This window comes from Lycorma delicatula, chromosome 13 (assembly GCF_047948215.1).
Source record: "Lycorma delicatula isolate Av1 chromosome 13, ASM4794821v1, whole genome shotgun sequence".
NCBI classification, from domain to species: Eukaryota; Metazoa; Arthropoda; class Insecta; order Hemiptera; family Fulgoridae; genus Lycorma; species Lycorma delicatula.
Genome location: NC_134467.1, coordinates 19942466 through 19967917, shown reverse-complemented (window position 1 = coordinate 19967917; position 25452 = coordinate 19942466). Strand labels below are relative to the sequence as shown.

The following is a 25452-nucleotide window of genomic DNA, read 5'->3' as shown; positions in this document are numbered from 1 at the left end:
ATCATCCCGCTTTTCTTATCTTTAAATCCCATGAAGGAATAACAAGGGAATAATTCCCGTTAATCGACATCTCAAGGGATTTTCCCTATTCGGAAATTAAACTATAAGATTAGTGTATTATCTACCAAATAAATACTGACTTCCTTTAAGCATATATAATTTACGTTTTACAAGGGATATCTGTAAAGTAAAGACCGCTGGGAAATTTCTCTCCTTCATTTTGGCAAACCTGTGTTGTTCATGGCCACGGTAGTAATGTATACATTGCATTGTTGTCTGTTAGTTGTCGCGTTGTAATGGCTTTAATTACGAGTGAGTTATTACGTTATAAAATGAATAGAAAAATCGATGTTGCCGCCGAATGCGAAATACGGGAGTCGAACGTTTTTTAAACCATCAAAACGTTAAGCCGGCTGAAATTATTAGCCAGTTGGTTGATATGTACGGTGATAATGTAATGAATGAAAGAAATTTCCGTAAATGATATCATCCTCAATCACCAACCAGATTAGTAAAGGTCAAGCCACAGCCATTTGGACGAAAACTAATGTCTATTGTCTTTTGGGATCGGTTTGGCATACTACTGATTGATCTCATACCATGTGGAACGACTATAAATGCAGAAGCCTGCTGCGAAACTCTAACGGTTCGCCATTCAAAATCGACGACATTGGCGACTGACCAACGGCGTCGTCCTGCTGCACGATAATGCACGCCCACATGTTGCGGGTCCGACACGTGATTTACTGAGAACATTTGGATGGGAAATTTATAATCACCTATCATATATTCCGGATTTTTGAGTGGTATGCAATTCGCGGGTGATGATAAATTTAAAAATTCTCTTAATCGGTGGCTAAATGAACTGGCGGCAAAAGAATATCATAAGGATATATTGAACGTGGTGTAACGCTACCATAAATGTTTTAATTCAAGTAGCGATTACTCAGAGAAATAGTGTAAGGTATGCAGTTTAAGAGAAATAAAAAATATTTGTAATGTTTTCAGAATAAATCTTTTTACAATAAAACGGTCTTTACTTTAGAGGTAATCTCTCATACATTCCCAGTTACAGCGATATATGCTGGTACAGAAGTCAAAAAATTAAAAAAATTGCAGTTGTTTTTTAGTTTTGTCCCTTAAAGAAACATTTAAAATAATTAAGAAAAAAATGAATTTAAACAATCTGAGAAAAACGGTTTTTAACCCAATGCTCCCAAGTCCTGAAAATGTATTTTTGTCAGATGGATGTTTATGGACATGTACATTGCCCTCTGTATTTAATCTTATAAATCTGGACCTCGTTGACCGAATTTCTTCAAATTTGGTATACGGGGGGGGGGGGGGGTATATAGAGGCTATAGAATTTTAACAATCATTGAAAAAATTGGAAAAAGGGTTGGGGTATTGTAACCCAAATTAAATCTCAAATTTTAAATCTGTCAGATTAACAAAAAAAAAATTCTTACAAAAATTGAACTTTTTTATTGATATCAAAAATTATCAAAACATTTTATTTATTATTCATCATCTCATCTCTAAAAAAAAATTATTTTATATATTTTTTAGGTATATTATGCTTCAGAAAAGTAGTTGTGGGTTTTTTTTATCAAATTTTCTATATAAAAAGGGCTTCAAATAAATATAAATTTTTTTTCTTCATCCCATTCCAATAGTCTGGTACCAAAAAATATTTTTACTTCTTTATACGAAATATAAAGGAAGTATTGTGATCGCGATTAATTTCGGTTTTCAGATTTCAACGGAAATATCCATTTTTGACCAGCCCTGAAATCATTTAGACTAGTTTCGGCGTGATGTCTGTACGTACGTACGTATGTACGTATCTCGCATAACTCAAAAACGATTTGCCGTAGGATATTAAAATTTTACCCCTTTTGATTGCAATCTACTGGACCAAAAAAGTATCCAAAAAAGCCCAAAATATCCAAAAAATTGGATTTTAGACTTTTTGTAAAAACTGCAGTAATAAGCCTTCATTGAGAGCTTTTCAACGATATATCATAAGTGGTACTTATTTTCATTGGTTCCAGAGTTATAGCCAAATGAAATTTTAATTAATGAAATATTTGGATCTTACAATGGGAAGGGACATCGGTTCGAATCAGACTTCATCTCCTTTTTTTTTAACAATTTTTTAAAATTTAAATCTATTGATTTATTAATAATTATTAACCCCTGGTTGTAAAAAAAGTTTTACGATAAATAATTCAATAATAACAATTTAAAAAAATATATATGAAAAAATATCAGAAGTTATTAATGAAATAAAATTTTATATACTTTTCATTTAAAAAAATGTGTATATGTAATTTAATAGGCGTACAAGGAAGTCATGTGGTGTCCATATCAGATTTTTTTAAATATGTTGATTCGTTTCGGAACTACTCCATTGTCAAAAGTTATTTACTGGTACTTTTAAATTTTTATTAATCTTTACATAGCGTTTAGTCAATGCCCCTCCCTATATTTGACGTCATACCTTGTGTATTTCAATTTCAAATTATATGGCATAACTTCAAGACATTAATTGTTAAATAAATTCAGACATTAATTGTAGAGAATGTCCTCTACATTTTTTGTTTGAAAAACTTACTCTAAAATGTATAGATTCAGAGAAAAACGCTTTTCAAAATCTTCCCTCATCACCCCTAACATATGAAAAAAACATCAATCGGTAGGTAAGGATTTTCAAATAAAAATAAAAATTGACTGTTCTAAACGTTACAGACTTTGAATGAAACACACCGGGGTTGGTCTAGCGGTGAACGCGTCTTCCCAAATCAGCTGATTTGAAAGTCGAGTGTTCCAGCGTTTAAGTCCTAGTAAAGGCAGTTACTTTTATACGGATTTGAATACTAGATGGTGGATACCGGTTTTCTTTGGTGGTTGGGTTTCAATTAATTACAGTTATACTGATACGCAAAGTTACGCTTCAGTTAAACAGGAAAAAGAAAGACCTTGGATCAAGTTACTCCGAGCTACCAAGAATTAAATGGGAGAACCACTATCGAATTTTTTTGAACAAAACTGAAATTCTACAATGGGAAATTTTAGTTCCTTCATTTGGCCAACGCTACAGATAAATTGGTCGGTTTTTATATCAGCGAGTCACTTTTAGTGTATCGGATTGAAATAAAAACGAGACATTGACCGAGTATTAAATTTAATTTTAACATAAAACAAACGCTAAATGGTACATAATATTTATTTCGATTAATATTCGACGACAATTTTGTTCTACATCGGTCGGTGATATGAGAATTAAGAAACATAAGGCGTAATGAGCAGCGTTTGAGGTGCTCGCGCCGTCGGCGTCGTTCACTGACCGCGCCGTGCCAGCTTTGCGACGCTCCCGAAACAGTTTCGCTCGCTCGGCACCGGACATTGGGGTACCTGTGCGTGGTCCGTAACCTCCCCTTTCCAACGATATGCGTAATTTATATTTCCGGCTGGCTTTTGCGCGGGCTGAGGCTGACATATTGAATTTTTATGTTTATCTACACGTTTACTTTAATTTTTTACGCATAAATATCGTCCAAAATACATTTATTATTACTTAAATCGATCTATATCGACAAATACAAACACACCGTGTTATCACGTCTAATTCGTGAGCTACACAGAATGGAAATGAGCGAGAGCGCCAGTTTTGGCCGATCTGCGTTGTTTCCCCTTCCCGAAAACCCTCTCGACAGTGACGCAAGTATCTGAGTCGTATCGACGAGCGTGTAAGTTATAAAATGACATCGCATTTACGTGTCTGAGATTAATAGTTAGAGATTTATTAAGGCAGGACGATATAGACCCACCGGGTTTGGTCTAGTGGTGAACGCGTCTTCCCAAATCAGCTGATTTGGAAAGTCGAGAGTTCCAGCGTTCAAGTCCTAGTAAAGCCAGTTATTTTTATACGGATTTGAATACTAGATGGTGGATACCGGTGTTCTTTGGTGGTTGGGTTTCAATTAATTACAGTTATACTGATACGCTCAGTTACACTGATATATATCATCCTCTTAAGTAATATCTGAACGGTAATTCCCGAAGGATAACAGGACAAATAAAATAAAAAGGACGATACAGACCTTTTCGTTACGCTACAATTCTCTGTTCTGATACCGGTATGTTTTTAAAGACGTTTCACGTCAAAAGAGTACATTTTAATGAAAAAAATTAACTTATTTCAATAATTTAACAAAATCTTATAAATAAAACACAAAAGGAATTAATAATCATTAATAAAATTAGTTTTAAACCGTTTTTCTATTATTAAGAAGCGAATTATTAAAATTCAAACTTATCGGTAAAGATATATCTATTGATATAATTTATATTACGTTTACACGTAAATAATAAAAAAAAAATTTATTCCTTATTTGCATTCGTATGACGTAATAGTGGGTGTGTCAGTATAAAAAAGTTGTACGTGTCATTACTAGGTCAGAAGTTATAACGGATGTGTCTGTTTTCATATATAAATATAACCTTACTCATTTAAACATACCAGACAGATATTTTCAACATATATTATTAATAAACATCATGAGCCATAATTGATTGATGTTTATTATTAATTTGTTGTCTACAGTAACTTTATATTTACATAAAACAATTAAAGAAGTATTTTGTCTAGAAGTTTCTATTTGATGCAAAGAGTACAAAAAATTTATAAAAAAGAAATAGAAAAAAAATTAAAAACATATACAAGTGTAAAAAAAAATGAATTAACAGAAAAATAGATTAAATGATATTTTTTTTGTACGATTGTCATAAATTAGAATTTCTCGTCGCTCAATTGTTTTATTTATTTTTTTGTAAATTATTTGGACTGGCCCGAAAAATTGTATTATTTATTTACTAATTATAAAATACTATTAACATAACGCTGTTTATTAGGTAGATTTCATAAGATTACAATACCTATTGTAATGGGTACCATGATTCGATTTTCGGAAAATTTCAACATATCTAAGCGTTTCACATCTCCCAGACCCCAAAAACCACAGTCAATTCAAAAGTTTATATATATATATATATATATATATATATATATATATATATATATATATATATATATATATATATATTTTCTTGTGGACACGATAACTGCCGTAATTTTGTGCTAATCACTTTCAAATTGTTCCTTAAAAATATCGTCTCAAAATCTCGGTCGACTTTGGTAATGGGCAAAAACGAACCATGGAAGTTTAAATGGGAGGGGCCTTATCGAAAAAAAACAAACCAAAAAAAAACTTTCTTGTTAAGTATAATATAGAATTCGTTTAAAGTTCCTACTATTCTTAGGATAAGGGCATACAAATTATGCAAGTAAAGTTTTTTTTGATATCACCAACCTTTGGCCCAGTGGGTGTGAAAAACGGGGTTTCGAAGACAAAAAAAATCATACCTCCCTTAATAGGCACAGTATCGAATCGGTTTAAAGTGGTAGTTAGTCCTCTAAACATTACATAAAACCTTTGTCTGTAACAATTTTTGATATGACCAACCTTACAAGGGATAACCAAAATGTTGCTGGAATTGTAAGAAGACAAGCCTTGTCGTATGCTAAATATTTGAAACTTTTTTCACGTGCAATCATTGTCGTATTAAGTAAATTTGAAGTTTTTCTTAACTTTAAGGTGGAAATCTTTTTTATCCCCTATTTAGTCCCGGTGAAATCTACCTCCGCCTTCCGGCGTGCCGAAAGGGATTTTCTTTAATTGTGATTTCATTACTTTCCCGTCTAGATAGCCTTGTAGCTCTAGAAGTTGAAGTATTATAATTGGTACAATTTGGGCATATCTGATTTTCACCGGATCTTTACGTTTTTATCCCTAAGGAACAAAAAACTGGATGAAAATTTTCCGGATCTTCGTATTTACATCTGTGTGTGTTCGGATTATTGGTCTGTAAGTCACTTTACATCAGAACTACTGGACCGATTTTGACCAAACTTGATCAGGTTACTTCTATATATTGATGCCATTAAATTTTCAACTTAGAAGGTCAAGGTAGTGAAATTGTTACAGCATGGTCTCCGTCAGTATCTTGAGATTTCATCTAATTAATATTTTATTTTTTTTTAGGTACATTTGTTAATGTATGTATTAACATTATGTATACTGTTGACCTTAAAACATTCATCACTATGTACTCATTTTAATTTTTGACTTATTATAATAGTTTTAATCTCCTTATTATTCTAGTCGAGAGTAAAAAGGATTTAGAAGAAACAATGAACGGCATAGATGAAGTCCTACGCAAGAACTATCACATGAAAAAAAACAAGAACAAAACAAAAGTAATGAAATGTAGTAGAAATAACTAAGATGGACCACTGAATGTGAAAATAGGAGGAGAAAAGATTATGGAGGTAGAAGAATTTTGTTATTTGGGAGGTAGAATTACTAAAGATGGCAGGAGCGATATAAAATGCCGAATAGCACAAGCTAAACGAGCCTTCAGTAAGAAATATAGTTTGTTTACATCAAAAATTAATTTAAATGTCAGGAAAAGATTTTTGAAAGTGTATGTTTGGAGTGTCGCTTTATATGGAAGTGAAACTTGGACAATCGGAGTATCTGAGAAGAAAAGATTAGAAGCTTTTGAAATGCGGTGCTATAGGAGAATGTTAAAAACCAGACGGGTGGATAAAGTGACAAATGAAGAGGTATTGCGGCAAATAGATGAAGAAAGAAGTATTTGGAAAAATATAGTTAAAAGAAGAGACAGACTTATAGGCCACATACTAAGGCATCCTGGAATAGTCGCTTTAATATTGGAAGGACAGGTAGAAGGAAAACATTGTGTAGGCAGGCCACGTTTGGAATACGTAAAACAAATTGTTAGGGATGTAGGATGTAGAGGGTATACTGAAATGAAACGACTAGCACTAGACAGGGAATCTTGGAGAGCTGCATCAAACCAGTCAAATGACTGAAGACAAAAAAAAAATCTCCTTATGATAATTTGAAAAAACCGATAGATTTAGCGAACATATATTTTTTTTACTGTAAAGTGGATATAACATTATTAATTATTTTTTATATTATTAAAATATATCAACGGAAACCACGTTAAAAAATTTATTTAATAGGAATTGATTGAACAAATAAAATAGAATCGATTCTTGAAATTTGAATTACAAGTGAACAAGAAATTATTTCGAATTATATATAGTTCGAGTTAAAAAAAAAACTTTTTCGACTAATGGAAGTTACTACAAATTTATAAGTACATGTTAACATTTCTCTAACATCTATCTTATATTCTGTAGCAAGGTAATCTTACGACTCTTATTCTGAGCTGTATACTACACTAATAAATTTTGTAAATAAAGTTAACAAGCCACACACGAGGGACAATAATTACGCACACTACATTCTACACTGACATTGTCGGCTGAAATCGACAACTTATAATATAATTGGTTAACAGAATAAAGATTCAGATTAGGTTCCAGGTCAAGGACTTCGAGATATAGAAGTTAAATTGGAATAATAATGCCAGTCTCCATGGTGGAGTGGTTGTGTTTTAGCCTTTCATCCGGAGGTCACGGATTCGAATCCCGGTTAGGAAGAATATTTTTCGTATGCTGTACTTTTAGATTTTTATATCCTCTGTACAAGCTTTTAGTTAAGCTTCTATGATGAATTATTCATCAATAAAAAAAAATCTGACATGGACACCACATGATTTCCTTGTACTCTTATTAAATTATATATACACATTTTTAAAAGTACATAAAATTTTATTTCATTAATAATTTCTGATATTTTTTCATTTTTTGTTGTTGTTATTATGGAATTATTATTTATTGTAATTTTTTTTTTACAATTAGAGGCTAATAATTATTAATAAATCAATATATTTAAATCAAAAAAAGAAAGATTTGATTCGAACCGATTTACCTTCCCCTTGTAAGATCAAAACATTTCATTAATTAAACTTTTATTGGCTATCACTCTGGAACCAATGAAAATAAATACCACATGATATATCGTTGAAAAGCTCTCAATGAGGGCTTATAACTGCAGTTATAACAATTTGTTTTTTAATTTTGGGCTTCTTTGAAACCTTTAGGTTCAGTCGATTGCAATCACTGTCTCTTTTTCCTGTTTAGCCTCCGGTAACTACCGTTTAGATAATTCTTCAGAGGATGATATGTATGAGTGTAAATGAAGTGTAGTCTTGTACATTCTCAGTTCGACCATTACTGAGATGTGTGGTTAATTGAAACCCAACCACCAAAGAACACCGGTATCCACGATCTAGTATTCAAATCCGTGTAAAAATAACTGTCTTTACTAGGACTTGAACGCTGTAACTCTCGACTTCCAAATCAGCTGATTTAGGAACACGCATTAACCACTAGACCAACCCGGTGGGTTGACCGTGGGAGGCTAGCCTTATGAAACCTGTCCTTCCGAAGTAATTCCCCTTCAGACCGTCCACTGAAGTCCTTTCGGTGCTAATTTTAAGTTTTATATTTTATATTTTAAGGACGGATTTAATAGCATTCCAATCCGTTTTTACCAGCGTTCACGAAACCACTTTTTGGTCCGACCGTGGGAGGCTTTCTTTTTCCTGTATAGCCTCCGGTAACGAACGTTTAGATAATACTTCAGAGAATGAATGAAGATGATGTGTATGATTGTAAATGAAGTATAGTCTTGTACATTCTCAGTTCGACCATTACTGAGATGTGTGGTTAATTGAAACCCAACCACCAAAGAACACCGGTATCCACGATCTAGTATTCAAATCCGTGTAAAAATAAATGGCTTTACTAGGACTTAAACGCTGTATTGTTGGATAATTTGGATTTTCTCACTCATGGACAGGTGTTTCTACAAAAATCGTTCATTACAAATGAAGCGGAGTTTAAATAGAGTACACTCTTTTAAAAATAACTCCGGTATTTCCTTCGTTACAACCATGTTCTCATAACAAGAGAGCTTGTTATTCGCGGTTTCCTCTGTATACTAATCTTTTAGGTAGATTCCATAAGAAAGCTTTTCTTTTCTTTTTCATGTTTAGCCTCCTGTAACTACCGTTCAGATAATACTTCAGAGGATGAATGAGGATGATGTGTATGAATGTAAATGAAGTGTAGTCTTGAACATTCTCAGTTCGACCATTACTGAGATGTATGGTTAATTGAAACCCAACCACTAAAGAACACCGGTATCCACGATCTAGTATTCAAATCCGTGTAAAAATAAATGGCTTTACTAGGACTTAAACGCTGTAAAGGACTTCCAAATCAGCTGATTTGTGAAGACGCGTTAACTACTAGACCAACCCGGTGGGTTCAGTCGATTGCAATCAAAAGCGGAGGTGCACAACTAGATGTTACAACAGTTCTAAATTCAAAATTTCAACATCCTACGGCTAATCGTTTTTGAGTTATGCGAGATACGTTTAAACGTCACACCGAAACTAGTCTAAATGAATTCAGGGATGGTCAAAATGGATATTTCCGTTGAAATCTGAAAACCGAAATTTTTCGCGATCACAATACTTCCTTTATTTCGTATAAGGAAGTAAAAAGAGAGGTTAGCCTGTGTAAGGTTTCGATTTATACATGGTTTTTCGAGTTATAATCATTTGTTCACTTCGATTTATAGAAATACAATTTGCCGTAATAATTTTTTTTCGAATAAGGTTGTTTTTCTCGAGGGAAACGGAAAAACTCGAATTATCAAGGTTCGTGTTATCGAAAGCCGACTAAAATCTTTTACTTTCCCGTTTTAAATAGCGCTGTAATTCTAAAAGGGAGTTTTTGTAACCGGTCCAATTTGGGCATATGCGGTTTTCACCGCATCTTGACGTTTTAACACCTAAACAACCCAAAAAATCCAAAAATACTGGATGAAAATTTTCCGGATCTTCTTATCTATGTGTGTTTGTTCTATGTTGATCTCTAAATCACATCTCCAGAAGTATTTGACCGATTTTGTTCAAACTTAGTCAGATTACTTATTAAGTTATTAATGAAATAAAATTTTATGTACTTAAAAAAATGTGTGTATGGTAATTTAATATGCGTACAAGGAAGTCATGTGGTGTCTATGTATTATATTTGGTGAAAAATCTGATTATTTAATATTAATTAAAAATTATAATTTAATATCGTATTATTTTTATTTATGCATTTGTTTCAGTCTACTTGATAATAAATATAGCTTTAAAATTTAATAATGTTTTCCTTTTTCGTTTTTGTTTTAATTTTGTTGAAGGTTACATCATAATAATTTTAAAAAAATAGATAGATATAAGACATAACCCATCGGGTTGGTCTAGTGGTTAACGCGTCTTCCCAAATCAGCTGATTTGGAAGTCGAGAGTTACAGCGTTCAATTCCTAGTAAAGCCAGTTATTTTTACACGGATTTGAATACTAGATCGTGGATACCGGTGTTCTTTATTGTGGTTGGGTTTCAATTAACCAACACATCTCAGGAATGGTCTAACTGAGAATGTACAAGACTACACTTCATTTACACTCATACATAATCATCCTCTGTAGAATTATCTAAACGGTAGTTACCGGAGGCTAAACAGGAGAAAGAGAAGAAAGAAAGATTGTAAGACATATTTATTTAAAGAATAATAATAGGACTTTTACTGTAACCTAATATTGTTGAATTAATAATTGTATAAATATTTGATGTTAATAAAAACTAATATTTTAGCAATTGTCTAACTGTCCACTTTTATTAAAAAATTAAAGGATCGTATCTCATTTTTAAATGAAATAAGTTTAAATGAAGTACAGCAAAAAATGTGTATATGTAATTTAATATCGTACAAGGAAGTCATGTGGTGTCCACATCAGATTTTTTTTGTGAATACCAGGTTATATAGATAAAGCACAGTCACAAATGTCTATACTCTATAGCGATACCAAGACATCTGTGCACAGTCTAGCGTGTACGTGTAAATGTGTAATCTTGAACAGACTCAGGTCGACCACTCCTGAAACGTGTGGTTAATTGAAACCCAACCAATAAACAACAGCGGTATCTACGATTTAGTATTCAAATCCGAATAAAAGCAACTGCTTTTATAAGGACTGTAATCTTAGAACTCTCACTTCGAAAATCAGCTGATTTTGTGGTGATGAGTTTAACCACTAGGCTATCTCAGGTGGTTATATCTATGTCTATGTTTATATAAAGTTTTTTCTTATTTTTGGTTGTACAATTATTTCCCGAGAGATTGTCGTGTTGTTTGGAATTACCTGTAAATAATTTGAATATTTTAGATATCCATAAAAATTATTGTGTATATATATATATATATATATATATACACACATACACAGAGTTAAACGGTTTAGTTTAAAGGATTTAATTTAAACTTGCAAAGTTTAACGTGTAAAGCAAAATATAGGAAGGCTTAATACTGAACAAGAGTTAGACTGCCCTGAATTAATCAATAATTAAAGTATTGTATTTGTTTCTCTCGCATTTAATTTCTCTCAAAATGAATTTATTTAATATAAATAATTCATTTCATTAAAGATTAAAATATGTTTTTAAAATTTTTAAATTCCAACCAATAATGATTTAATAATTTATCTTATAAATATTACGTTTGTTAACGTTTAAAATCCCAACTGAAAATAATTTAACGAATATATTTTACATGAAAAAACTAACATTTTATTGAGGACTCGAGTTATTTAATTATTACGAAAATATTCTTTGTTACGATTATGAAATAATAATTTATTTTAATATTATTATTTTCTTTTAATTTATTATTATTATTTTTCTAGTAATAATACTAGGGACATTATTAATAAACCAGAAAAATTTCATACGAAAACGTTTGTATAATTTTTTTTTCTACATATTTTATAAAATGTATCAAAAAAAATTTTTCTCATTAATGAATCTTAATATTTTTATTTGTATAATTTTAACTTTACTAAAACATTTTTCACTTTCACATAATATATTTTTTTTTAATAATAATTTTCACCAATTTTTTATATATATATAAAAAATTGGTGATATAAAAACAAAAAAGAAATCACACACATTTTATCCACTGTACATGTAACCGAAATGAAATGCATCACTATTTTTATACGCGTTTAAGTTTTATCACTCACGATGAACGAATAACTGACTGTTAAATATAAAAGAATTTTGTAATCTATACAACTCTACGAGATCAAATTAAGTTTGTTTTATTTTGATGAAATGTTTGTAGTTTTATTAGATCTTTTTTCGTTGTTATTTAAAATTTTTTTAACTACTCATTCTTTCTTTCAGTTGGAACAGTTATTTGTCGTGTAGCCCAAAGTTATTTTCAGGATGCTTTAACAGTTTATTTTTGTATTACTATTATTATATATATATATATGTGAAGTCGGTTGTATGTAGGTGATATACTAAAGATAATTTCTCTTTCTTTTCACTCTGTCTCTCTCGCTTCCCTCCCCCATTCTACTCTCTTATCCCTTTAAATAACCATCTCGCATATTCTTATATCATTAAAAATTTTACGCACCTCTCTTGATGTATATATATATATATATATATATATATATATATATATATATCTGCTCATTATTTTTTTTCTTTAGGCCCTCCATTACTAAACTTAAATTTTTTTTTTTATTCAGTACAACTTGATTTTAACGAGATTTAAGTGGCCGATCAAAAATTGCTCGTTACATCCAAGTGTTCGGTACTTCCAAGTTTCCATCTCGTAAATTTTCACTCCATCTATTTTTTTTTTTTTTCCTGTTTGGCCTCCGGTAACTACCGTTTAGATAATTCTTCAGAGGATGAGATATGTATGAGTGTAAATAAAGTGTAGTCTTGCACATTCTCAGTTCGACCATTCCTGAGATGTGTGGTTAATTGAAACCCAACCACCAAAGAACACCGGTATCCACGATCTAGTATTCAAATCCGTGTAAAAATAACTGGCTTTACTAGGACTTGAACGATAGAACTCTCGACTTCCAAATCAGCAGATTTGGGAAGACGCGTTCACCACTAGACCAACCCGGTGGGTTTACATTTTTGAGACTCTCTCTTTTTCCTGTTTAGCCTCCGGTAACTACCGTTTACATAATTCTTCAGAGGATGAATGAGGATGATATGTATGAGTGTAAATGAAGTGTAGTCTTGTACAGTCTCAGTTCGACCATTCCTGAGATGTGTGGTTAATTGAAAACCCAACCACCAAAGAACACCGGTATCCACGATCTAGTATTCAAATCCGTGTAAAAATAACTGGCTTTACTAGGACTTGAACGCTGTAACTCTCGACTTTCCACCAAATCAGCTGATTTAGGCAGACGCGTTAACCACTAGACCAACCCGGTGGGTTACTCCGTCATCTATTATAATACAACAAATATACTGCATACCTAAGAACAAGTTGTTTGAAAATAAAATATCGATTTGTTTTGTATTATAGAATATCAAATAAAATTTTGATGTAGTACAATTTTTAGACACTGATACATTTTGCTTTTAACTAAAACTTGCAAATCAAAAATGGTAATAAGTGTGCAGCAGTAAACTTACCAAAATCATCGAGGAAAGTAACAAATGTACACCGCAAAAAAATTTCTATATCACATCTTTTTACATACAAACTGTATTTATTAAATCTATAAAATCATTCTAATCTATTTTTTCTTCATTCTAACAGAATACGTCAAAAGTTAATGGCATATATAGGTTGATTCAAAGGAACGGGAAATTGTAAAAATTAAATAACGTTAATGAAAATTTTTTTTTTTAGAAAATAATTTTATTTCATGTAATTATATAAATTATGCCATTTTAGGATACATACATTTTAGTTTATTTTTTAAAGATGACATCTTCCAGGTGACCTCCTCTTCTACGTAAACATTCACGAAGTCTCTTCGTTAAATTGTTCGTGGTTTGACGTAACATCTCGACTGGAATTTCCGCAATTGCTTCTTGGATCTTTGCCTTCAGTTCTTCCGTTGTAGCAGGTCTACTGTGGAACACCTTGCTTTTAAGGTGACCCCACAAAAAGTAATCGCAAGGTGAGAAATCAGGCAATCTGGGCGGCCATCTAATGTCACCATTTCGACAAATGACACGTTGTCCAAACAATCGGCGTCCAGCTGCCATCGATATTCGTGCAGTATGTGACGTTGTTCCGTCTTGTTGAAACCAGGCTGTGTTAAGAATCTCTTTTGTTGTTCCACAACAAAGGTTTCAAGAACGGCTATGTAACGAGCCGACGTCACTGTAATCGCAAGACCGTTGTCATCCTCAAAAAAATAAGGGCCTATAACACCGTAAGATGACATAGCACATCACACGGCCACTTTCTGGCTGTGCATCGGACGCCGGTGTAGCTGCGTAGGATTTTCTTCTGCCCGGTATCTGAAATTTTGCTCGTTAACAAATCCACCGAGGTGGAAATGCGCTTTGTCTGACATCTACAGTTCGTGAACAAACTCTTCGTTATCGTTTATCTTCTGAAGCATTACATTACAGAATTGTGCTCGCACAACTGCATCGTTCGGTTTCAGTTCATGGACGATCTGCAACTTGTACGGATGGTATTGCAAGTCCTTCACTAACATTTTTCGAACGCTTGAACTATGCGATCGTAAAGATGCTGAGAGACGACGGATTGACCGATGTGGACTTCGTGTGACAGCATCTTGTAAAGCTTGAACATTCTGTGGTGTATGGACGGTTCGCTCACGGCCTGGAGGTTTCTTTTTCATCGCAGAACCGGTTTCCTCAAAATTAGATATCCATGTTTTAATTGCACGTGCTGATAGAACACGGTCGTGCCGTTCCAGTTTAAAATGACGGCGAAATTCTCTACGCGCTCCTTCCACACTGTCATTGTTTTTATAAAACGCTTTGATAACAAATGCACGTTGCGTACCACTCCAAGGATCCATGACAACTAAATGGCAGGTTAGGTTAGAGAGTCTGGCGCCACTTATCGAGTGGTACTAATCGCCCACGGCTACCAACATATTTCAAAATTTCTTGTTTCTTTGAATCACCTGTACAAACTACTATTTTTTTTTTGTCTTCAGTCATTTGACTGGTTTGATGCAGTTCTCCAAGATTCCCTATCTAGTGCAATAAAATTCCCTGTCTAATCAAATAAATAAAAAAAAATCCACTAAATAAATGAATCAATTATTTAAAATTCAAAAACGGATCAAAGAAAAAATATAAGCTTTAGCCTTAAAATAATCGTTTATTTTTATTTGTTTAATAATCTTAAAAAACACTTTTGTAGTTTATTCAAGTACTCCACAAATTCAGCACTTTTTTTAGTCTCACTAAACTCCATTAATTTTTTAAAACATTCTAAAACATTCTTTGACGTCAATCATCGATACGACTGAGAGAGTAGTAGATTCATCTTCGTTTTCAGTTTCAGTTTCGCTATCATCTGCACGACTACGAGTTACCTCAGTAATAATGTCTTCATCGTTCAGAATTTCTGTAGTATGTACATCGTCATTGGCCGTTGCGTAGTCATCTATTGACTTTTAAAAGGCTGATTTTTTTGGTCCAGTTAAGAGTTTGATAGGTCTAGTTCCAATTGTTGGATAATTTGGATTTTCTCACTCATGGAGAGGTGTTTCTACAAACATCGTTCATTACAAATGAAGCGGAGTTTAAATAGAGTACACTCTTTTAAAAATAACCCCGGTATTTCCTTCGTTACAACCATGTTCTCATAACAAGAGAGCTTGTTATTCGCGGTTTCCTCTGTATACTAATCTTTTAGGTAGATTCCATAAGAAAGCTTTTCTTTTCTTTTTCATGTTTAACCTCCTGTAACTACCGTTCAGATAATACTTCAGAGGATGAATGAGGATGATATGTATGAGTGTAAATGAAGTGTAGTCTTGTACATTCTCAGTTCGACCATTTCTGAGATATGTGGTTAATTGAAACCCAACCACCAAAGAACACCGGTATCCACGATCTAGTATTCAAGTCCGCGTAAAAATAACTGGCTTTACTAGGACTTGAACGCTGGAACTCTCGACTTCCAAATCAGCTGATTTGGGAAAACGCGTTCACCACTAGACCAACCTGGTGGGTTCCATAACAAAGCTACCTATTATAAACGATACCATGATTCAACTTCCGGAAAATTTCGACATATCTTCCCGTTTCACATCCCGCAGATCTCAAAACCATCGTCAATTCAAAGGTTTATGTATACATTTATATATATATTTCACTTTCTTGTAGACACAATAACTACCGTAATTTTGTGCCAATCACTTTCAAATTTATACATAAAATAAAACGACCCAAAATCTCGGTCGAGTTCATTATTAGGCAATATCGAACCATCGGGTTGGAAATGGGAGGGCTTTTACGAAAAAAGTAAAATTTTCGCTATAACTTTGTTAAGTAAAATATCGAATTCGTTTTAAGTTCCGTACTATTTTTTGGAGAAAGGTGTAAAACTTATCAAAGTAAGGTTTTTCGATATCATCAACCATTGGCCCAGAGTGTAAAAAAAATGAGGTTTCGAAGACAAAAAAAGAATACCTCCCTTAATAAACATAATATCGAAACTGTTTAAAATTAATATTAATCCTGTAAATATTACCGAAAACGTTTGTCTGTAACAATTTTTGATATGACCAACTTGGCCTTACGGCAAGGGATGACCAAAATGTTGCTGAAATTGTAAGAAGATGGGGCTTATTGTATGATAAACATGCAACTATTGTCGTATTGAGTAAATTTGAAGTTTTTCTTAACTTTAAGGTGGACATCTTTTTTAGTCTCTACTTAACACCGGTGAAATTTACCTCCACCTTCCGGCGTGCCGAAAAAGGGATTTTTTTTATTATGATTTCATTACTTTCCCGTCTAGAGAGCGCTATAGCTCTAGAAGTTAAGTATTATAATTGGTACAATTTGGGCATATGCGGCTTTCACCGACGTTTTTTATCCCTAAGGAACAAAAAACTGGATGAAAATTTTCCGGATCTTCGTATATACAGAGTCATTCACGGGAACCGGATGTTTTTAAAGTGGGTTGTACTCGGGCGTTCGTGGTGGGAGGGACACCTGGCTGGTGTCTGACGTTTCGTTTGTTCATAGCATTTACATTTTAGACGTTGAGATGGAGCCGTGGACGCTAGACCAACGCCTGTACGCGTATGACAGTTTTGTGCCAAATGACAAATCCGTAACTGCTGTTCAGCGAGATTTCCGCCGTCAGTTTAATATCCATCGTAATGCAAGTGTCCTTTCTCGTAACACAACATTGCGACAGGTAAACGACCTTCGAACAAGCGGTTCAATATTTGAAGAAAAAACCACCGGGTCCCCGACGAACTGCTAGCACTCCGGAGAACATCGAACTAGTAAGGGAAGCCATTGTCAGAAGCCCACGCCGCTCTATTTAGAGGCATTCAGCAGCGCTTCAAATGAGCACAAGTACGGTAACACGAATTCTGCATACAGACCTGCATTTCCATCCTTACAAGATAGCCGTCGTGCAGCAGTTAAACGAGCAAGATTTCACGCAGCGATTACAATTTTGTCGACAAATGCTTACCGTTTTTGAAGAAAATGAAAATTTGTTATCGTTAATGAGTGACGAAGTCCATTTTCATCTGAATGGTTTCGTCAACAAACAGAATTGCCGGTATCGGACAGAAAGAAACCCACATCGGCTTCACGAGAGACCACCTCATAGCCCAAAGGTGACAGTCTGGTGTGCAACAGGAAAGGTCGGTGTTATTGGACCATATTTTTTTGAGAAAATGACGCTGCCGTAACTGTAACAGCTGATCGTTACATTGCGATATTGAATACGTTTTTCATCCCTGAGTTACGAAACCGGGGAATCGATTTTCATAATGTGTTATTCCAGCAGGATGGAGCTGCAGCGCACACAGCGAGGGCAACGATGGCTGTAACTTGTTTCCGGGACGGATCGTTTCCAAATTCGGCGACATTCCTTGGCCCCTCGGTCCCCCGACTTGAGTAGTTGTGATTTTTTTCTGCGGGGGTTTCTGAAATCGCGTGTGTACGGCGATAAACCGCGTACATTGGAGGACCTAAAGATCGCAATTCGTCATCACGTCACCCAGATTGATGTAGACATGCCGCAAAGAGTTGAGGCCGGTTACCGTGAAAGGCTACAACAATGTATTGCCCAAAATGGACATCACTTGCCGGACATAATTTTTCCTTCACGAGTAAGTAACAAATGCTTTGATTTAACAAGTGTTTCAGTACCAATAAAACTTTTTTAAAGTAAATATTCAATTTTTTATGATTATTTTAAAAACATCCGGTTCCCGTGAATGACCCTGTATAAGTGTGTGTGTGTGTTCGGACTGTTGGCATCTCTTTATGTCACAATAACTACTGAGCCGATTTTGACCAAACTTGGTCTGATCAGATTACTTCTATATATGGGGAATTGATACCATTAAATTTTAAATATCCTCTACTTTTATTATTTTATCCTCTATTTAGCACCGGTGAAATCTACATACGCCTTCCGGCGTGCCGAAAGAGATTTTTTTCTTTAGGTCTACGATAATTTTCACACACACACACACACACACACACACACACACACACACTCTCTCTCTCTCTCTCTCTCTCCCTCTCTCCCTACCTCTCCCCACCCCTCTCTATCAAACTCCTTCTTTAAAAACATTTATAATAATAAGATTAAAAAATAAAAATGTTTGTTGTACTTACCAAATCGATTGTGACTACTAGGTCATACTGTTGATGCCGTTTCTTTTTATCATTTTTCTTTGCTGGCGGTTTTGGAGCTGCTGGTGGGGGTGCAGGTTTCGGTTGAGTTTTAACTTGTCCTTTTTGAGCTGACGGCGGCTGTTTTTTAACAGGAGTCTGCGCATGCGCAGTTGCTGTTTTAACTGCTGTTTGTTGTCCACCTTTTTGTCCGGTGACACCTTTTTGATTAACATGTCCTCCACCATCTGCTGGCTTATTTCGCGCCTGTAAATATAAAATAAATAGTATTAAATTATCATAGTAAATTAAAATATATATATGTATATATATATATATATATATATATATATATATATATTGATAGGTCATGGTATAGATGGTAAAAAATTATTTTATATTATTATAAAAAATAGTTGAAATTACCTGTTAAAATAGTATTACTATAATGAAATGTATATTAATACTGAATTATTCGGTGTTCTTTTAGATAAAAGTTCTAAAAGTCAGAATTTTGTTTTAAAAAAATTATCACAGATTTCTTATTTCTAGCAATTTACAACTTTCCCTATCAAAAGAAAGGTTTTACGCCGATTTCATTCTGCTTTGTTAAGGAATCAAGTTCTTTAATTGCCTGATACCAAACGCTGGTTGTTAGTTTATTGTAATCTACGTCACATTTATGAAATATAATTTCTTTTAATTGTACTGTCAAATTATTCTTAATATCTTTTCTCTGTTTCCTGTTTAGGTTCCGGAAATTACCGTTTAGATATTACTTCAGATGAATGAGGATGATATGTATGAGTGTAAATGAAGTGTAGTCTTGTACAGTCTCAGTTCGACCGTTCCTGAGCTGTGCGGTTAATTGAAACCCAACCACCAAAGAACACCGGTATATATGATGTACAGGTGTCCCATGTAAAACGCAACCCAACCTTACATTGGTAGGTATTGAAATAATAAAAAGGCATGTGTAAATATAAATGTAATTTTTATTATTACCATCCATTACCTTACATTTAAAGTAAATGTTGGAAGTGGCCGCCATCTTCTTGAACACAAGCTTCAATTCTTTTTACAGCGTTTCTTGCAACTTTTTTCAAAGTTTGTGGCTGGATATTTAATACAGCTTATTAAGCTTACAGGGTGTAATTGTTTTTCGTGATAAACGTGGGGATTTTCAGCGTTCCAAATTCTACTGTTTTGGCTGTTTACGTAGCCATCCAAATGAAACCGTGCTTCATCTGTGAAAAATAACGAATCCATAACGTTAATTCCCTCACGTAGAAATCGACGGAACCGTTGACAATATAGCCGTTTTTCTTTGTCGGGCTCAAAAAGTCGATGAACCGTTTGAACGCGATAAGGTCGTAATTGTAATCGTTTGGTCGCCCGACGAACAGTCGATTTAGACAAATTAATTTCAGCAGACAAACGTCTGATCGATTTATTTGGCGAGGAGAGTAATCGGTCTTTGATTTCAGCGACTGTATCTGTATTCAACACCGACGCAGATCTTTTGTGTTCCTTGTTATTAACAGAACCGGTCTTTCTAAATTTTGCGACTAACCTCAATACTGATGTTTTGTTAGGAGCCGGTTTATCTGGGTACTTATGGCGGAACAAATCTTTCACTGCAACCGCTGATTTCGTACTGAAGTACGACTAAACAATGAAAACACGTTCGTCTAGCGAAAACACCATCTTGTCTCTAGCAATACACTGAACGTTATGATCGCATTGTTGTTACTATCGGTAGTGTTCTACTGCGTCGCCGCGATGTTCAGATGTTGGACGAGTCCATTTCAGTAACGAGTAGGGGAATAAGCTTACTTTTGAAATTTAATGGATGAGTGATTGCGTTTTATATGGGAGACCGTGTAGTATTCAAATTCGTATAAAACTTATACGGAGTATGCAGTAAGTTCCGCATTTTGTGTTGCTTTTTTTACCGGTTTTTAGAAAGAAAGATACGGTGTTATTTTCGGTCGCAAGGTAGGATTGGGAGATGAAATTGGATTTTCTGTACGTTTTTGGTATAAAGAGTACGAAAACTACGTTTACTTAAAATGTAATTTTCTTATTTATATATATTAAAAATCCAATGTATGAAATTTGTGGCTCAAAAATCTCCAAAAGTACTGAATCAATTTCATTGAAATTTAGATATGTTATGGTAATATATTTGAAGTTGTGCATGTGATAATTTAATGAAGATTCGTTGTGTCGCTCTTGAATTACGTTCAATTAAGTGTCGAAAAACATTGAACGAACTATGTATGAAATTTTATGGCTCGAAAATCTTCAAAACTACTTTTCTTTCTTTTCCTGTTTATCCTTCAGGAATTTCCGTTCAGGTATTACTGTAAAGGATGTGAGGATGATATGTATGAATTTAAATGAAGTATAGTCTTGTACAGTCTCAGTTAGACCATTCCTCAGATGTGTGGTTAACTGAAACCCGAACACCAAAGAGACCCACTGGGTTGGTCTAGTGGTGAACGCGTCTTCCAAATCAGCTGATTTGGAAGTCGAGAGTTACAGCGTTCAAGTCCTAGTAAAGTCAGCTATTTTTACACGGACTTAAATACTAGATCGTGGATACCGGTGTTCTTTGGTGGTTGGGTTTCAATTAACCACACATCTCCGGTATGGTCGAACTGAGAATGTACAAGACTACACTCATACATATCATCCTCTGAAGTATTATCTAAACGGTAGTTACCGGAGGCTAAACAGGAAAAAGAAAGAAAATAAAGAACACCGGTATCTACGATCTAGTATTCAAATCCGTGTAAAAATAACTAACTGACTTTACTACGACTTGAACGCTGGAACTCCGGGTGAGAGTTCCACCATTAGACCAACCCGGTGGGTTATCCTTAATATCTAGTTGTCTAAAAACGTATTGAAGGCAAAAATTGAGAATATATTTATTTTTATTGGAAAATAAAATTATGAGACCACATAGGCATCTTTTTTCGGTGACTTTCTAAAAAAAAAACAGGTTTAAAAAGAAAATTTTAATAGTTTCCGAGAAATCTGGGGTAAAAGTTAAAATAGTTTGGGTCAAAAAAAAAAATTTATGTTTGGCGAGAAATAACAGTATCAAAAATCTTATTTTTGTTACGTAAACATGATATTTTGAATTTAAGTCATTGCGAAACTAGTTCACACATCAAAATTTTCGCAAAAATCAGATTTGTGGTACAAACTTGATGTTTTTGGATTACTGGGAAACCATTAGTCTTAAAACTTAGATTTTCGGGACTTTAATTTTTCCAAAAAATCTAATTTTGGCTTTATAATATGTCATCCTTCAAGTTACATCAGGAAAACATTGAAAAAGTACTCAAAAGCCCAGTTTTTTGTCTCTACCTCCGGTTGTGTTAACCACTTCGCTTAAAAATCAATAGGGCTTTCTTTATTTCTACTAAATTTACATCACCCTATTAAGTTTCGTTAAAAATTGTTAAGATTTACATCCAGTAGACTGGATGAAAAAGTTTTTTATACATACATACTATTGAGGTCGTTTCTTTTTATCTTTTTTTTTTTTTTTTTTTTTTTTTTTATTTGTATGTAAAATTTACGGAATAATTATGTTCAGGACCCTCCAAAACATAAAGAAATGTTAATCTCTTCTCCCCCCTGACACTCCCTTAGAAAATATGACCGGACGCAGTAGCGATTTCTACAAATTCCTTAGAAATCTCCTAAAAATATCGTTTTGAGATAAGAACTTGTTTCTTTCTTGATGAATTAAATTCAGCAAAGATACTTTGAAGCTTAAATGTGGGAATATGGATATGGAATTTTATAGCGTATGAAAAATTACATGCTTGACCGGGATTTAAACCTGGGACCTCCGGATGAAAGGACAAGACGCTACCATTTCTCCACAGAAATCGGTTAATTTGATTAAAAAAAAATTTTCTATATTTAACCGTTGAAAAAATATAGGGTTGTCATAAAAGAATGGTGCGTTTCAGTAATTCATAGGAAGATTGTAGGGAAATTTCTAGATGTTATGTTGGTATCCCTGAAAGTCTCCAATCCAAAAGTTTGTTTATCAGCAGTTGTAACCACAACGTCAGTTTTGTATTGATGTTGCGGTGAGTTTAGCGAGTTACTATGTTCTCGGATAAAGACAAAGCAAAGTGTGTTTTATTGAGGGCCGAATTAAAATCCGTAATTTTAGTTCAACGTGCGTTTCGACGTGAATTCGGAAGAGATCCGCCGCACAAAAATAACATAACACGTTGGTTCAAACGATTCGAAGAAACCGGATCGGTAACAGAAATCGACCGGCAAACCAAGTGTACCGGACGAAACGGTTGAACTAATTAAACGATCGGCAATTAGAAGTCCTGGGAAGTCCATCCCCCGTCGAAGCGTCGAATTAGGTATTCCAAAATCAACAGTTCACACAGTTTTACATAAAAAAACTGAAATTACACGCTTATAAAATCCAGATACTGCAGGAATTGAAACCCGATGATGGTGTAAAACGTTACGATTTCGTTCTTGAAAAGTCGGACAGAATAAGTGAAAACGAGTCATTTTTAGACGATATAATTTTTACAGACGAAGCTACATTCCATGTGAACGGATGCGTTAACAGACACAATTCACGAATATGGGGCTCTGAAAACCCACACGCAATTATTGAGAAACAACGCGATTCGCTTAACGTTAATGTTTGGTGTGAGTACGATGAAAAATCGTGTAATAGGGCCTTTCTTCTTTGCTGAAAAAACAATTAATGAAGTTGCGTATCTTGACATGTTAACCGATTATTGTTTTCCTCAGCCGGATGAACCCGAAAACATTCATCGACTTCATTTCCAACATGATTGTGTTCCCCCGCACTTCAAGGCATCGGTCACGGACGCTTTGAACGAAAAAATTGGAGACCCATGGATAGGCCGGCAAGGACCCGTACTTTGGTTTCCAAGGAGTCCAGACCTGACGCCTTGCGATTTTTTCTTGTGGGATACATCAAAAGCGTTGTTTATAGACAAAAAATTCGCGACCTAAACCGCTTAAAAAACAGGATTAATGACGCGATGACAACCATTAACGAAGAAATGTTACTAATGTTTGGAGAGAAGTTGAGTATCGTTTGGACATTTGTCGAGCGACTAAGGCCGCACATATTGAAATTTATTAATTATGTAAAAAAATGTTTGAGACGACAAATTTGAAAAATAAAAAACATAAACTGTAAGTAATTCTGTTTTAATTTAAACCATGTTCAAAATCTCACCATTCTTTTATAATAGTCCTGAATTTAATGGTTAGCATATTCTGTTAATATTTTATTCTAATACTACAGAATTTATTAATAAAGTTTTTGAATAATAAAGAAGTTTAGGATTTTTTAAAAATATTTTTGACTAATTAGTTTTAATCTTAATAAATATTGTTCAAAAAAAAAAAAAAAACAAGAAATACTTTAAAAAAATGAAGTTGCTTTAATTAATTAATTTTAATTAAAAATGGTTTTGTTTATGTTTTATAAAGTTAATAACGAATAATTTTAAATTACTTTAGTACGGATAAAATGATGATAAAGTGGCAGATTAGAAAAAGAGTTAACCGTCCGTAAAAAGAAAGAAAAACAAAATAAAATTTTCAGAATTGAAAAGCTGTATTGTCGAAGAACTTATCTTTTTTTTTGTCTTATAGTACATTATATAACATTAAGGAAACTGGTACGTAAAATATTTCATTGGTAAAACGTTTGTAGAAGAAAAACAATTTATACCGGTGCTGCCATCTAGTTTTGTCACTGATAAACTGTTTTGTTATTATGTAACAAGTTGGAAACCGTACTATTGTTATTAGTATTATAATACAGTTCTATACTTATAAACAAAGCATTTATATTGTTTTTATACGTTAATAAGTTAGGTTGGCATAGTCGTGCCGACGCCGACATCTGACGATAACTTTTAAAACTGATAGTTGTAAATCATTATTAAGAGTATAATAATTTTTTATTTTCCTTTGCATTTTTAAAAAAAAAATATTGTATCTTTTTTTTTTATTAGAATGTTTTAACGTTTATTTTAAAAATATATATTATTTATTACAGTAGTTATTTATATTATAGAACTTGTTTAATTTGAACAACCATTAAATCCGTAGTGACAATTACAAAATTAATTTTTTTGTAGAAAACTGTTGTTAAATTATATGAATTTATAATGATATATACAGTAAGCTAGATAACAGTAAGGTTAAACCTGAAAGAATTTTGCTTTCTTCAATTAATCTTAATCTAAAAATATTGAATATGAACCTAATTTATTTAAGATTATTTAATATTTTCAAAAAATAAATTACCGTTTGCCACGTGATATAAAACACCAATCAGAGCGCGTGACGTCATGCCTTGCAAAACGTCAAATCGTTTACAGCGTGGTTTGTTGATTTTGTGCTCTAAAAAATTTTTTTTGTTTTATACAGTTTTCTGTAAAAGCATAATGACAAGTCTTTTGCAATAAAAGCACGGTTCGCAAAAGCCAACAGCAGTAACTTGTCCAAAATTGATGTGGTTATACTGGGAATATTTTTTGCATAAAATAGTGATTTTTACTCAGCGGATTCGAAATATCAAAACTTCTATGTAAGTACACAACTATAAACGGTCGAAATATGTTATATGCCTACAACGCTTCTTTATTTAG

At 33.5% G+C, this 25452-nt stretch overlaps 1 protein-coding gene across 6 annotated transcripts in view; it reads right to left on the bottom strand.

Moving 5' to 3' along the window:
* Positions 1–25452, bottom strand: part of LOC142333771 (calmodulin-like) — a 402268-nt gene that overhangs the window by 34943 nt on the left and 341873 nt on the right. For 4 of the 6 annotated variants that reach the window (XM_075381282.1, XM_075381280.1, XM_075381278.1 and 1 more), the window contains one exon: positions 18758–19021. In XM_075381282.1, coding sequence (XP_075237397.1) covers positions 18758–19021 — 264 coding nt within the window. Of the gene's footprint in view, positions 1–12070; positions 12322–18757; positions 19022–25452 lie in introns of those variants that run through there. The other 2 variants (XM_075381283.1, XM_075381284.1) reach the window with 1 other exon arrangement.